Source organism: Pezoporus flaviventris, unplaced genomic scaffold (genome assembly GCF_033815535.1).
Source record: "Pezoporus flaviventris isolate CSIRO_AGI_PZ_B2104156 unplaced genomic scaffold, CSIRO_AGI_Pfla_v1 ptg000031l, whole genome shotgun sequence".
Classification (NCBI taxonomy): domain Eukaryota; kingdom Metazoa; phylum Chordata; class Aves; order Psittaciformes; family Psittacidae; genus Pezoporus; species Pezoporus flaviventris.
In genome coordinates, this window is record NW_026892579.1 from 55,965,026 (window position 1) to 55,980,433 (window position 15,408).

Consider the following 15,408-nt stretch of genomic DNA (forward strand, 5'->3'; position numbering starts at 1 on the left):
GAAAATACACAAACACATATGCACACACACACAAACCCCATCAGATAGCAAGTCTGAATTGGTGTCCATTCCCACCCTGTGTTCACAATGTACAGAATCCCTTACATGGACTGATTAACATCATCCCAAACAGGTTAGAATTTTCTTCTCCATAACCAGTCTGGAATCTTGTTTCACCAGCAGAAAACTAGTTTCCACCTTAATTTTTTCACAGCCACTTCATGCCCATTCATTCTTGTGCCAGCATTACCCTATAACTCGACCTGTTCTTTCTGTTTACTGCTTTTACCTCTCCTCCCCAAATGCAGTCACAAGTAGATGTCCCATCCTCTCACAGTATTTGTTACTTGGACTAACAAGCAAGCGCTTTCAATCCCATCAACATGACCTGCTGAATATGACTGCTTCTGTCTGTGCCTCTACAAAAAAAAAGTTAATGCATTGAAGAAGTAGTTTGTTTTGTCTCCCTTTTAGTATTTGTGCACGTTTTTATTTCCTGTCTGTATCTATGTAGAGAAATTCTACCCTAAAGCCCCAAAATGCAGCTCTCCCATTTCAGCACAGGACATAGCTAAGAGGTTTTCCATCTTCCACTTTTGGACCTAATTAAATTATGCCTTTACAGAGCTAGAGCTGTGCTGGAAAGGAAAAGGAGGTTTAGTGATCTGGAGGCTATGTGTAAAAGCCTTGCTCTATCCATGTTGTCATCCTCTGGATAATACTTTGAGAGCTCTATTTCATCACTGCTGTGTAAAAATTTGTATTCCCCTCTACATAGCAAAGTGTGTTCTGGCTGTCTAGATCTCTGGGGAAAGTCAGGTTTCTTCTTGGTAGTGAATCACTGTTATTATCACTATCACCTCCTATGAACTGAAAGCCCATAATATTGTCCACAAGACAATAAAAAATAAGGAATTCCATACTCTCACCTTCAGTCAATTACTGTAGCCATAGGATTTCAAGATACAAAGGAGTGCATCTTCAAGAGTATATGATAGATTGAAATACTGTATGTAGCTCATAGCTGCCATGTTACAACCAGTTGGAGTAGAGGTTCTCAACCTTTTAGGTCCTTAAATTTAATGAAGTCTCTTGGTACTATTACAAGACTAACAGTGTACTCCTTGAAGGAGCCAAACATGAAGAAGATAATTTAAATACTAGTTTCAATGTGCATGGGAGTGTCTTCCAAGTCAGCACAAGAGACTGATGAAATCTGTGCTCCATTGCCACTTGTTTTGATCTTCACCCCTCACCACCCCAGAAATCTGGTATAACAGTATATCTGTCTGCTTTTGACAGGTTGTGTGGAGATCCTAAGTACACTCCAGCCAGCTGTCACAGACTGTCTCTAAGATAACAGTAAATCTCATTTACAGACAGGTTTTCCTGTAATAACCGTCACTTTGCTTCCCCTCTTCTGTTCTCCTGCTTGTATCTGCTCTGGGCTGTTGTTGGAGACAAGGTATGGGACTGCAGTTCTGGCCCAGTTGCTCCTTACAGCCCCTCTCCTGCCAGGGCAGCATAACCATCAGGACCCGAAAAGACCTTTACAGCATCTTCTCTGTCGTCTCACACCAGTCTGCAGGCATTTGGACATTTAAGAGGCTTTTAGGCAATGTCCTAGGCTTTAACTTCTGGTCAGCCCTGAAGTGATCCATCAGTTGGGCTAGATGATTGTTGTAGGTCCCTTCCAACTGAAATAGCCTATCCTATCCTATCCTATCCTATCCTATCCTATCCTATCCTATCCTATCCATATAATTCTGTTTGGAAGAGACCTTAAAAGCTCATCTAGTTCCAACCCCCTGCCACGGGCAGGGACACCTTCCACTAGACCAGGTTGTTCAAAGCCCTGTCCATCCTGGCCTTGAACACTGCCAGGGATGGGGCAGCCACAGCTTCTCTGGACAACCTGGCCAGGGCCTCACCACCCTCAACATAAACAATTCCTTATATCTAGTCTGAATCACCCGTCTTTCAGTTTAAAGCCATTACCCTTGTTCATCCCTGTGCTAAACTGCTGAGCCTAATACCTTGTTTCTCTAAAAATAGAACTTTCAGAGAACACTGTGATGGAGAAGCCACTCATTTCATTGACAGTCTGTCCCAGTGATAAATGATGACTCTTAAAGAGGAGCCCTACTTCGAATCTCAACTTACCTTTTTCCACTGCCAGTCACTGATTTTGTGTATACTTACTTTTGCTCTTTATCACTCAGTGTCCTTTCCTATCATTCAGCCAAACTTTGAGAGCCTTTAAGCCATGACTAGCTAGATTCCTAAGATTTTTCATCATATTAAATATTTAATTCATTGTTGTCCTCCAACCAAGAAGTCGATCCAAGCTACAGAAGGAATATAGCAAACAGAACTCAGTGGACTTCATTTATTTTATGATAGTATACTTTTTTTTTACCTACTGTATTCTAGTGGCAACAAGCCAAATTGGTTAAGTGCTTTTTGAAGAAATAATGGAAAATCCCTACCCTAAAGGATGTGCTGCAGGCAGACAGCTGCAGAGTGCAGCAGATGACACCATATACAGTTTGAAAGCTTACGGAGCTGATAAGTTGTGCTTTATTACTTGGGCAGTCATTTGTTACATGTTTTTTAAGCTCAACATTCATAGCTTACATTCCACATAGTTCAGCAAGCCTGCTTTATCTCTGGCCCCATGAGGCCTCTATTACAGCTCCACTTTTCACCACAAAAATGAAGTAGCCCTACCTGGAGTGTCAGCATTTTTGTGTATTCTGCGCTTCTGGCAGAAGACAACTGGCCACAGGATTTGTATTGTTTATTTTTGGTCAGTTGATCTAGGTGGATGGATGGGTGGTTAGCTGCTTGGCTGGTTTGATTTGGTTTCTTTTAAATTCCTGACTCTCTGGAACTGCACTTGTCTGCAGCACTCCTGGTTTTAAAAGGAAAAGATCATTTTTCTTGAAGATACTCTGTCCCCAGGATCCTTACTCTTGTCTCACCATCAGTTGACACCTGGGCCATGTGGCCCTTCAGGTCAGTGCTGAAGAATCAGCCATGCCTTCTCTTGCTGTCCTCTGATACTTCCCAGCATTGTAAGTTCCTAAGCAGTATTGGAAGGAGCTTAAGATCTCAAACTTGCCCCCATGATGTATCGTCTCTTACATCCTTTACTGACTGCCCATCATTAGCCAATACTTTGGTTGTCCAACCTCATTTTTGTGTTAGTGTTTGACAGCAGGGCACTGCCTTTCTCTCTACAGACTGCATTTGACCCCATTTTGATGGGCATGGTTTCATGGTTTGGTCAGCCTCAAGCTGACCAAAGTGCAGAGTGCTGGTTTTTAGCTTCTCCTCTGCCCATTCATCCTGCCAGTGCACCCACTCTCGCCACTCTGTTGACTCCTGGGTTTATGCAGCCACCTGCCGAGCTGGCTCAGGGAACAGCCCTGGCAAAAAAAACAAGCTATTGCTTTGTCTGGTCACTCTTAAGCCAATTCAGTTTCTTTCACTGGCTCATCACATTGCCCCAGCATCTCTGCCCACGCAGCAGAGGAGGGCAGAGGCCGAGAGCATCCCTTTCGTGCCTGCACACGTTGTGTTAGAACAGGGTGACTGCAGCAGCGATGCTTCCTGCACGTGTTCATCACATTGTCCCAGATATTTCCATTGACACTTGAAAATCAGCATCACTTCACCCTCTCTCTCTCCCCTCGGGGTGCTCATGTTCTGTGGCTCCCAACAGTCTGGTTCTGTCTCATTTTCTCAGTGCCTCTGCAACAGACCTGGAATGGCCCAAGATTGATGCTTCCTTGTGAATGTCAAAGCCTCCCCGTGGCAGACCCTTCCATCTGCATTACCTATGTGCTATGATCTGCATCTCCAAAGGAAGAAGCGGGAGTGCTCAAGAAATAACTGACTAATCAGTGCTGTATAAGTAGCACAATACCTGGCACAGTATTTTTAAGATTGCAAAGTCTATAATATTGCCTTATTATCAAAATTCTGCTGTGAAGATCTCTGAGCTCTCACTCACGTACTGTCCTCCCTTCTGAGCTCTGGCCTTAAACCAGGCTTATTCGTTCCCTTTGCTGCCTTACCTGTTCTTGAACTGCTGTCCTCATGTCTGTGTGTTGGCTGTTCCTCCAGGACCGTTCCGCACAGGTAGCTTTGGATAACGAAGGGGCTTGCTCAGGCAGGGGAAGGTTCGCAGCCTGCAGGGCTGCTGTTGTCCAAAAGGACAGGGAGCTCCATGGAGTGCCACTCACAAGAGCGTTTTCAGGGCGGGAATCTTTCACAATGTCTCCACAGAAATTAAAACTGCAAAGTGAGTTTTCCTTCATGATGTGATGTAAAGAGTTCTGGGTATTGGTTAGATTGCATTTTATGCCCTCTCTGCAGCTGTAGGCTGCACTGGTGGTTCATCTGTTCAGACTGGTTTATATTAAAGAATATGCAGGAGGGCCAGGAGCTGTACCGGAACTCCATTTCGTATCCATCTGGGAAATATTTCTGATTGCAAAAGTAATTTTTTTTTTAATTATTATTACTATTTTTTTAACTACAGGTTTTCTTCAAGAAAGGTCCAGGAGCTGGGAGAGGTATTAGGAAATGCCAGGTTATGGAAAGGGCAGAAGGGACGGATGATCTGCATTCCTATAAAAGCACAAAAAAACTTTGACAGCCAAAATTGCAGAGGAAAGCTAAACAAAACCAATGTCAAATTCAGAAAGTGGTGTGGGAAAGATTGTTCTTCAACAAAACAAAGAAATGAGAAAATGAATTAGTCTGAAGGTGTGTGAGGAGTTCATCAAGCCAAGCGTAAAACTCTGGGTTTTCTTCTCTTCAATCTGTTTTCCCACTGTTTTAGCTCACCTTTCACCAGTTCTTCCTGTTGCTCTGTTCAGTTTTAATCCAGCAGGCTGAACACAAGAGCATAGCAGTGCTGTTTATGCTCATTGTAGACCCATCTGTGTAAACTGTAGTCATATATCTATTAAATTCAGTTTGATGTTTCTACATCATCTCAAACTCATCATCTGGCAAACTTTCAGGATCTTAAAAGCTATCAAGTTGTTAAATCTGGTGTTGCAAAAAAAGAAATGAAATCTACATTTTTAAAATAAACATAATGAATGCAATACAGATTTGGTTCTTTAAGATAAACATAAATCTGAAATCTGAATAATGTAAACATAAATCTGTGAAATTAAGCTTAAAGAAATATAAATTATCTTGTGAAGTGGTAATAAAAGTAGCTTTTGCAGTGCACTGGGTGTGCATCTCTTTTCCTCTGCTGCTGCTTGTGGTGTAATTCTGGCCCCAAATTTTGCTGCAGGCGCACACGAGTACGGCGCTGCGTTATTTACAGCAGCCAGTGTGGTACTTGTGAATGCCACCTGAAACATATGCATAGCATGAGGCTGTGTTGCAACAAGGAACACATTGCTCATTTCCACATTAAACCTGGACTGTTTTCAGTTTATTCCCTATTAATGGAAGACTGTGGTGAGAAATCTTTGTACAGTAGCAAGACAACAAGCAACTATTGAATAGTTTGGTTAGATGTTGACTTAAAAAGCTGCTCTTTCATTTGGCTGATTCTCTGTGGCAAGGCCACTGTGCATCAAAACTGAGCTGGTCATGGATCTTAATGTTAGCTGGTTTCAATTAATACACCCTGAAAAGTATCATTTGTCCCCTTGTATGTGTATAGTTTAAAAGATAATTATTTGTGAATTGTAGAAACTAATGAGACACTAGATGGGGTGACCACACTAGGCTGATCATGTTAATGGTTAACACACACAGAGGAGATGATGCTCATGTTAAAGGTGAGAAAGATCCCTGTGTGCCTTTCACTTCTTAATCCTGGGGATCTGCCCCATTTGCTCTCTCTCCTTTTTCTGTTTCAGAATTCAGTGTCCCTTTCTTCTTTCACCACATGATGCTGTCACTGCTGCTGATGATTATTTGAGATATTTTTTTAGTACCTCTTTCAGCAACATTTCCAAGACATCTCAGCTACAGCCTGTCAGCTTGAGGCAGTGCAATGCAGAGGGAACTCTTTCATCCTTTGCTATATGAGGTGTGAAAGACCAAGTCTCACATCACCACATCTTGTACTTTCAGGTGTTGTAAGGGTAGTAAGTCAGGTGTAAGTCAGGCTGACTTACAAAGTGTTCTTTGCATTTAAGTTGATGTTGTTCAGTGATACAGTCCATTGTTTTTAGGTCAGCATGATTCCCCCTGTTCTTCCTTCTGGAAATCATCCTGACTCTGACACGTCATCCTGTGTTTCCTGAGGACAAAGCTTTTCTCGGTTATTTAGCTATTGGCCCCTTTTTACCTTGAATAAACCAAAAGGGTTTGCAAAAAAGCTCCTCAGAAACAAATTAAATTTGTTCCTACTGATGTGCATTTATGAACTGTTGAAAACAAGTCATTTTAATCATATAAAACTGGAATATGTGAATCCTGGAGAAAATACTACTAGGCAGAAGCAGAATGAAAAAGGGAATAATCTACATTATTTCCAGTGTGACTCTTTTTATTTCCCGTCTCTGTCGCTGCAATAATACATCCTTTCCTCTATCATCCCCTGGTATGAGTAATACCTGGAGGCGGCGGATACTGATGGGGTGTTTTGGGTTTTCCTTGGCAGTGTCCTGGACAGCCCCGGCAGGCTGGACGAGGAGCACAGGCTGATCGCCAGATACGCCGCCCGGCTGGCTGCTGAAGCTGGAAATGCAGTAAGTGAATATTCATCCCTCTTTACCAGCTGTGGAATACAGAAGGTGTTTTCAGAGTCTAATTAGTAGTTTAATGCTAATAGCAGCGTGAAATTGTCAGTTTTTTGTTTATTCAGCCGATGTGAAGGAGCAGGATGTGTTCCTTGTTTTCAGCAGAAATACTGCGCTCACAGGCCGCAGGGGAAGAGCAGGGAAGTGGGAAACAACACCACAGACTGTCAGAAATGAGGTCAGAGGCGAATAAGCAGATTAGTCCTACTTAGTCTAGAGAAGAATAAATACATAGATTCCCAAGGAAAACAAATTGTGGAACAAACGTTATGGAAGATATTTATTCCAGAAGGAAGGAGCCTGAGAGGGTGAAAGGAAGGTATTTTTGATGTTTGCAGTCTCTTAGAATAGAAGAAACTAAAGGAAACAGCCAGTTTTAAATTGGTAAAAATAAATACTGCTTAGCAGCAAATTGCTAAAGGAGATCATGGCAATTAAGAACTTCCTGAAATTCCACAGAATATTTGCAGTCTAGCTAGATGAGGAAGTACCCGCCTTTGCTGTTTTAGCCGTATGAAAGGAGAGGAGTGTTTGCGGAACAATTTCCCATGTCACCAAGTGGCAGTGGGTCTCCATCAAGTCACGGCTGCTGTTTTACAACACTTCCACTGAGCATGCCACTTAGAAGCACCTTGGCTTAGCACAAACTCCAAAAACTGGCTCCTCTTTCTGTCTGACAAAGGTGCACATCCTTAGGCCTGCTGTAGCAGCTTGGAACAGGCTGCACCAGAATTTCTTCCTGATATCTAACCTGAACTCCCTCTGTTTAAGTTTGAACCCATTACCCCTTATCACTACAATCCCTGATGAAGAGTCTCTCTCCAGCATCCTTGTAGACCCCCTTCAGATACTGGAAGGCTGCTACGAGGTCGCCAGTCTTCCATAGTAAATGAATTGTAGTAAGGAAATGTTTGTTTCTTTGCAAGAAGTGATAGGACAAGAAGAAATGGCCTCAAGTTGCACCAGGGGAGGTTTAGGTTGGATATCAGGAAAAATTTCTTCACTGAAAGTGTTGTCAAGCATTGGAACAGGCTGCCCAGGGAATTTGTTGAGTCACCATCCCTGGAGGGATTTAAAAGATGTATAGATGTGGCACGAACATTGTTCAGTGGTGGGCTTGGACTCAGTGATCCTAAAGGTCTTTTCCAACGTAAATGATTCTATGATTCTGTGATACCGCAAAACTGTAATTTTCTGTGTACTATGTCAGATAGAGCCCTTGTCTTCCACCACTGCCAGCAGTAGCAATGACGTCTCCAAGGCATCTTACCACTGTGGCAGAGCATGTGTCCTGCCACATGTTAGCATGGCTAGAGACACATCTTAAAATCAGTCTCCTTGTTCCCCTTTTCTTTACATATTTGTCATATAAATACTTTCACGTCCTTTCCCACAAGGTAGGCTTATGCCTCCTCATGATTTCTTTCGTGTGTGTGTTCAGCCGATAATCTTTGTCATATGGATGTGACCAGATATTTCTCTTTTGTAAAACTTTAATAAAAAAGAAATTACATTTTTTAAACCTTTTTAACTGTCAGTTCCCATTATCTCTGTCAAATGGTATGTTTGCATTTCTGAAGCTATCTAGTTCACTAGGACTATGTTCATGTTGAAATATTAAAGCAACACAGTGCAAACTTCCTGGCTTAGATGGAAAAGGAGGGGATTTCTATGTAATCTTCATATAAAATTGAAGTCGTTGAGACAGTAAGTGCTGAATCACTTTCACTCTGGAAGATAGTGGAAGAATTCTTACTCATTACTTGGCTTTTTCTGGTAGTAGTAAAGATGTATTGTGAAAACTGAAGAGTTACAATATTGGTTCTGAACGAACCCAATCTTTTAAAAATCTGTAGACTGCCTCAGCCTGTTTCTGCTACTTTGTAGTTCTGAAAGAAGTCAAAAATGAAGCAACTTCTTTGGGCGTAAAGAAAGGAGTATTTACAGTTTATTGAGACTTTTCAAAGACCTGCAGCAAATTACTGCTTTCTTTTCATCCAAATAAGTCACATCACAGGGTAGATGTCAAAGTGCTGCCAGGAATTGAAGTGTGGTAGAAAAAGTTGGTAAAAGTAGTAATAGTGTGTTTCCACTGCAACCAAAGCTTAACAGCAAGGAATCCAAAAGTTATTTACTGGGTCCAATCTCTATTCACCATCCAGAAATACTAATCAGCTGAAATGGATATATTTTTCATATTTTAAAGGAATTAGAGTTTAAGTGCTCTGCTTCATGGCAGGTTCTAATTATTTCTTGCCAACAGGAGATCCTCCCTCCCTAGCCAGCAGTTTGTATGAGTAGTGGCCAAGTTGGCCATTGCAGCTTGGTGGAGGAGCATCCTGCTGAGCTTTGGGATGGCATGCCGAGTCTGCAGGGCTTACTTCTGAGGAAATGGAATAGCTGAGATTTGTCAGCCACAGTTGTGGGTTTTTAATACTCTTCTTGCAACATTAAAACACGGAGAACAGGAGTAAATTAGAGGCTGGGAAATTCCAAACCAAAAAAATTGAAAAGGAAAAAAAAGGAACATTTGTTTCTTCTCATAAAGAATTAAAATAGGGAACATCAAATGAAAATCCCAATATAATAAACATTTCAGAGATCCAGCAGGAGAAAGATGCTCATTGAGTATATGGTACCCAGGCTACCAGCTTTAGAGTAATGACACAGTAGGATGTGCGGGCAAGGGAATGGTGTACATAGCAGAAATACACTGCATAACAGCATAAAGATATCACAGAAAAAGAGAAGAACTTGTGGGTTGAAATTACAAATTCTTAGTAAATAAATACCAACACCCTGATTAGCTGGTGGTAGTGAGCAGGAAATGTTGAGATAAAACAAGCTGCAAATTTAGGACAGGTAAGTAACAGTAGGAGATTTCAGCTGCCCACATAGGAACTAAACCTATGCCTTTTCAGAGGGAAATTCAGAAACACTTTGGAATGCAGTAAATGATGCTGCTTTGAACAACTTGTTTTAGAATCCACAGAAAGATGCACTCCTGGATTTGGTCTGGAGTGGTGCATCAGGATGAGTTTGAGTGGTGTTAACTGTGCTAGCTGGTTTGTAGTGGTAACTATCACATACTTAGCTTTAACAGCAGGAGAGGGCATACCAAGTAAATCCAGTACACAGATATACAAGAAAGGGGACTGTGTAAAAACTATTAGAAAAAATCCTAAAAGTGTCAGTCCAAAAAGCAGGAAGCCTGTGAGCTGCCTGGAGGCTGTTAAAAATCCTGTATTAGAAGCTCAGGAAGTCTGTATCGCTGGCAGAGGGAAGAGATCCTCCTCTATTCAGAGCTGGTGGGGCTACATCAGCGGTACTGTGTCTGGTGTGGGGCTCTGCAGTGCAAGAAGGACATGGGCATACTGGAGCAAGGGCAGGAGAGACCACTAAGATAGTTGGTGGCTGTAGTACATGACATACAAGTTGAGGCTGAGAGCTGGGTATGTTCAGGATGGAGAAGAGAAAGCAAAGGAGGATCTTACTGCTGTCTGCAGCTACCTGATGAGCCAGACATATGGGGACCTGTCGCACAGCCAGGGTCAGCCCACCAGAAGTGCACAGTGAAAGGACAACAGAAACAGAAGTTGCACAAAAGGAAATTCCAACTATAAATTAAGAAAAAATTTTCACTATGATAATAGTCAGATATTGTTGTCCAAGAGGTTGCCCAGAGAAAAACTGGAATCTTCCTCCTTGGAGACATTCAGAGCTCAACTAGACAAGTTCTTGAGCAACCTGTTGTGAATTGGCATGTGGACTAGAAATCTCCAAAGGTTCTTTCTCAACTGTATTTTTTCTATTAACTTGGACCTTAATAAAAGTGTAGAATGGAAATGAGCACCATGCAGGTGTTATGGAATGTTTGTCAATGGAGATTTTAAAACCAATATAGACCAGTATCTGCTGGGGATAATGTGAACAAAATCATTTCTTGATGTCCTCTCCAGCCCTTCCTCTGAGATCTAACACGGTTCATTTTTTAACACGCTCTAACTGCTAGAAATTAAGATGATCCCAAATACAGACTGTTCATACCACAACAGCCTAATGCAAAGTTTCGTGCTCTTTTCTTTGAAGCAGTTAGCAGTGGTCGCTACTGGAAATTTATGCTGGGCTATGAGGCAATGGATCTGACTCAGTCCATCAGTTTCTACTTTTTCTCAAATTAGGTAGAATGTTAGAACTGCCTTCTGCAGGCTTATTACTATAATAAATGTTACTTGTCATATGAATGCAAATACATTGCATCATTTTTTAGGGAAAATGCCTTTGCTTGAAGTCTTTGGGACAAAATAATTTGAGACAGATCTCAGAGTTAATTCTTGAAATCAAGTCTGTTTCTTCTTAAAGAATAAAAATCAATAGGGAGGGAGGAGAAGAAAGGAGAATGCATCATTTGTCTCTTGATACGTGCAAGTTGCTCAGTAGTGCAGCAGAGGCTGATGGCATGCAACCAGCGCAATTACGCACTTCTAGACAGCAGCTGAGCCTGTGTTCACTTAAACAAGTCCTGACTGGGCCACTCTTGTTTTCTTCAAGCCAGTCTTCAGATGACAAAATCCCTTTTATTGAATTTACGTTGCTCGGGGCTATGCCTGCTCTACCGGTTTGGTCACAGCAGAGTGCTGTGCATTAAAATAACTGTTGGCTGCCTCCACCAGACTGGTTAGTTAGAAAGCATAAGAGAGAAAAGCAAAAGGGAACCAGATGAATAAAGAGAAGAAATTAATGGAAAGCAAGCCAAATTTTGTTTAAATCCCAACTTTCAAGTTCGCAACTCCATCTGTTTGTCTCCCTCTGCTGATTTGTTCAGATTATTGGTCAGAGGTAAGAAATAACCTGGTACTTCATCACATTTTTGATAAAAGCAGGGGCTGGAAATGATCTCCTCTGTCCCCATCCCCCTTCCTTACTATCTCTTACAAAATCCCTTCCACATGCCTATCAGATTCTGCCTCAATACTGCTCTAAGTATATAACTGAATATTGGTAATCCTGCATATAAGGTGATTGCATACTTTTAAGGGGTGATTACATGGGTTTTAGGCGAATATATGTGTATACAGTCATATATATAAATATAAAGCAATCCTAGGTCCTCTGTTGTCAGTCTCCTACACAGCACCTCCCTTTCTCCAAGCCAGTATCTCCTTTATCTCCTCTCCTACCTGCTCTACCTCAGCTCTTTTTTCCCCCCATTTTCTTCTGCTAGCACACTTCCAGATCCTCATGAGTTTCTGCTGATACACTTGGGCAGGTTGGTATCTGACCTGCGAGCCTGATGTGCCTGCTGCTTCCCCATGACTTCTGATGGAAATGACCCACCATGGCAGGCAGCAGCACTTGGCAGGAACAGAGGTCCACAGGGACTGTGCACTCCTGGCAGGACTCTGCTGACCTGTGCAGCCTTGCTGCTAGGAAGAGCATGAGCACCTAATAAATATAAAATAATACTCAATTATGGATGAGTGGATAATTAGGTTGAGTTATGTGGATGAGTTATGGTAATTAGGTTCTTGGCCACTTTGCTCTTCTTTGAAAACTGTGTGGTTGCTCTTCTTCCCTCAACATTAACCACTGCTAAAAGCCTGTCATCATCTGATCTCATTAAAGCTGCTTACAACCTAAATAATATTTGTAGTATTCCTTTCATGTAACTTTTCTTTCAGGCTTTAGGCATTATTTAATAAATATTTTTACATTTTAAAAGAACAAGTAAACCAGATGTAGTAATTTTGAAGGCCTGACATCTTACGCTGTTGACTCCCACAAGGTCTTTGTGCTCTGTTTGTAGCAGGAAGTCTTTGCAAAACTTGCGTAGAAAGGGGCTGCATCACTGGTGTTCAGTGCTGCTGAGCAGGTGGGAGCTGAACCTGCTAGGCTTTTAAAAGAAAGGAATGACAGTAATAAATCTTGAAAGACACAAGTCATTCCTACCTGTCCAGTAAGATGGAGTGCAAACATAAGAGCACTGACTAGTAAATGAATGGCTTGGGTTGTTGGTTTTTTTTTCTTTTAAGTGCAGAGGTTTTAAGAACCACATATATCTTCACAGAGAGGACATGTACCTCTCATCAAGGTAAATAGTAGCATGCAAATGCTCTAATGAATTCTTGTCTCCCTGAATTTATGAGAATAGCATTTGGCATTGCAATCGTGTACTATACACTCAAAACTCTTCCAAAGGCTATAACAGTAACCGTTTGGTGTTAATAAAATGCTGGGTAGAAATGGAAGCAGTGACTACAGTTAGGTTTCCTTCCATGTGTTCCAGAGTTCATTCACTAAAGCCATTCATTGAGCTGTCCTTCCAATGTCCAACTTGAAGCCCAGAGTGGTATTTGCACATTTGAATGATACCTCACACTTCAGAATTATTAAATAATTGTATCTAAAAGATTCTTTTGAAATACTCGCATCCATAAGAGGTAATGCAATACCCATATGATATTCATTTGAAACTCTTACATCAATACCAGGCCCCACACCATAGAATCAGAATAGTTAGGGTTGGAAAGGACCTTAAGATCATCAAGTTCCAACCCCCCTGCCGTGGGCAGGGACACCTCACACTAAACCATGTCACCCAAGGCTCTGTCCAACCCTGTCTTGAACACTGCCAGGGATGGAGCATTCACAACTTCCTTGGCCAACCCATTCCAGTGCCTCACCACCCTCACAGTAAAGAACTTCTTCCTTATATCCAATCTAAACTTCCCCTGTTTAAGTTTTAACCCATTACCCCTTGTCCTATCACTACAGTCCCTAATGAACAGTCCCTCCCCAGCATCCTTGTAGGCCCTCTTCAGATACTGGAAGGCTGCTGTGAGGTCTCCACACAGCCTTCTCTTCTCCAAGCTTTTACCCTAAGTAATACTTCCTCTCATAAAACCTGGTGTTTTCAGAAGAAATCGCTGTGAACATCCTGAGGTCACTTCAATTGATGAGCCAGGGTTCATTAAATTGGCTACTCCATAAAGCAGCCTGCAGACATCTAGGCTTGAGAAAGGTAGTGACAAAGTTTTTTAGATCCAGGTGTCCACTGTAAACTCTTTCATGATGATGTTTTATTTGGTTTTTTTATATAGGCTGTGGCAAGATATTTGCCTGTCACAGAGAATATAGATCTCACAGCTAGGTTGTAAAGGAACCTGGGGGATTATTGGTCAACGATCAATCAAGGAAAGATTAAGGCTACTGATCCTCTGAGCAAAATAACTGAGAAGAGATTTTCAGTTACTTAAATGACTTCCCACTTCTGAGAAGAAGTGAATATGGGTGACCAGCACGCTGGATGCTTGGAACTAGGGTGTCGGTTTGTGAGCAGAATGTCAGATTTTGTACTAATGCTGAGCGATGTGTGCTGTACTGTAGACTATACAGATGTGCTGTGTAAGACTATCATGGAACAAACATTGTTGGGCAGGTGCTTATCCAAATTATTGAACAAAAAAACAAAACAGTGGATGGGATTTAAGGTCCCTTCCAACCCAAACCCTTGTATGATTCTGTCACTCCACACCAGATAGAGTCCATCATGGAAAATTGTTCCAGTGTTTTTTTTCTTGGAGAAAAAAACAGTTTGAAATAAATGCAATGCTTGAGCTACTGGAAAAGCCACCTGAAAATGCAGTGTAAACACAAAGACTTCTTCCCACCAAGAAAAGAACTGAAAAAGAAAACCATCAGAGTTCTTGATTAATCTTATTTCTTTGTTACTGAGAACATGATGGTCAGTTACTTTGTTAGTTGCTATGAAATATGGTGCTTTTTCTCACAGGTTTCTAGAGGTTTATAAAGCAATAGGAATGAAGAGTGGTAACAAGAATGATAAAAGAAAAAGGAAGAGTCATAGAGAAAATGTAATCAAAGAGCTTGAGAAGTGACAGGAACAGAAGGGTGTCCGGGAGTCAAATTTCTGGGGTTTTGAAGGAAAAAATCCTTCCATCAGAACAGAAGACATGGGAAGTTGTTGATTCAAATAACTATGTATCTAGTTCACACACCTGAAAATAGTGAAGATCTTCAATAGCGTTAGATTTTAATCTATGGAAGTTTCAGTCATGGAACCAAAGGTGACGTGTTTCAACACCTGATCTAAATAGAGAGTCAGAAGTAACCTGGCTTTGCTTATTAATTAGGGGACGGTTTCCCCTTATGTTCTTTGGAAGGGAACAGTGACCTGTGAGGAGTCAGCAGAGGCTGGAAATGACCTAGAAACAGCATTGTCCTCTGCGGAAAGAAAAAGTTGTCCATCACTTTTGAGTATTTGGTCATATTCCTTACCTCTCTGCAAGTCGTAGATTTGTATAAATGTAAATACCCAACATGCAGCCTGCACCTACATTAGCAAAGCTGGAGTGTCCTGACAGCTTAGTGGCTTCCCTGGTTCTGAATAATGACAGGCCCGGTAGGACCTCTGTACAGCCACTTTCCGCTGTAGGTCAGCTTAGCTAGGCATAAACCATTGTTGGGCAGGTGCTTATCCAAATTATTAAAAAAAAAACCAACCAAAACAGTGGATGGGATTTAAGATGCCTTCCAACCCAGGCCATTCTGTGATTCTGTAACTCCACACCAGATAGAGTCCATCAAGGAAAATTGTTCCAGT

At 41.6% G+C, this 15,408-nt stretch overlaps 1 protein-coding gene across 9 annotated transcripts in view; it reads left to right on the forward strand.

Moving 5' to 3' along the window:
* DTNB (dystrobrevin beta) overlaps window positions 1-15,408 on the forward strand; it is a 197,026-nt gene that overhangs the window by 104,423 nt on the left and 77,195 nt on the right. For all 9 annotated transcript variants that reach the window (XM_061461225.1, XM_061461221.1, XM_061461224.1 and 6 more), the window contains one exon: window positions 6,647-6,734. In XM_061461225.1, the coding sequence (XP_061317209.1) occupies window positions 6,647-6,734 (88 nt within the window). The remainder of the gene's footprint in view (window positions 1-6,646; window positions 6,735-15,408) is intronic.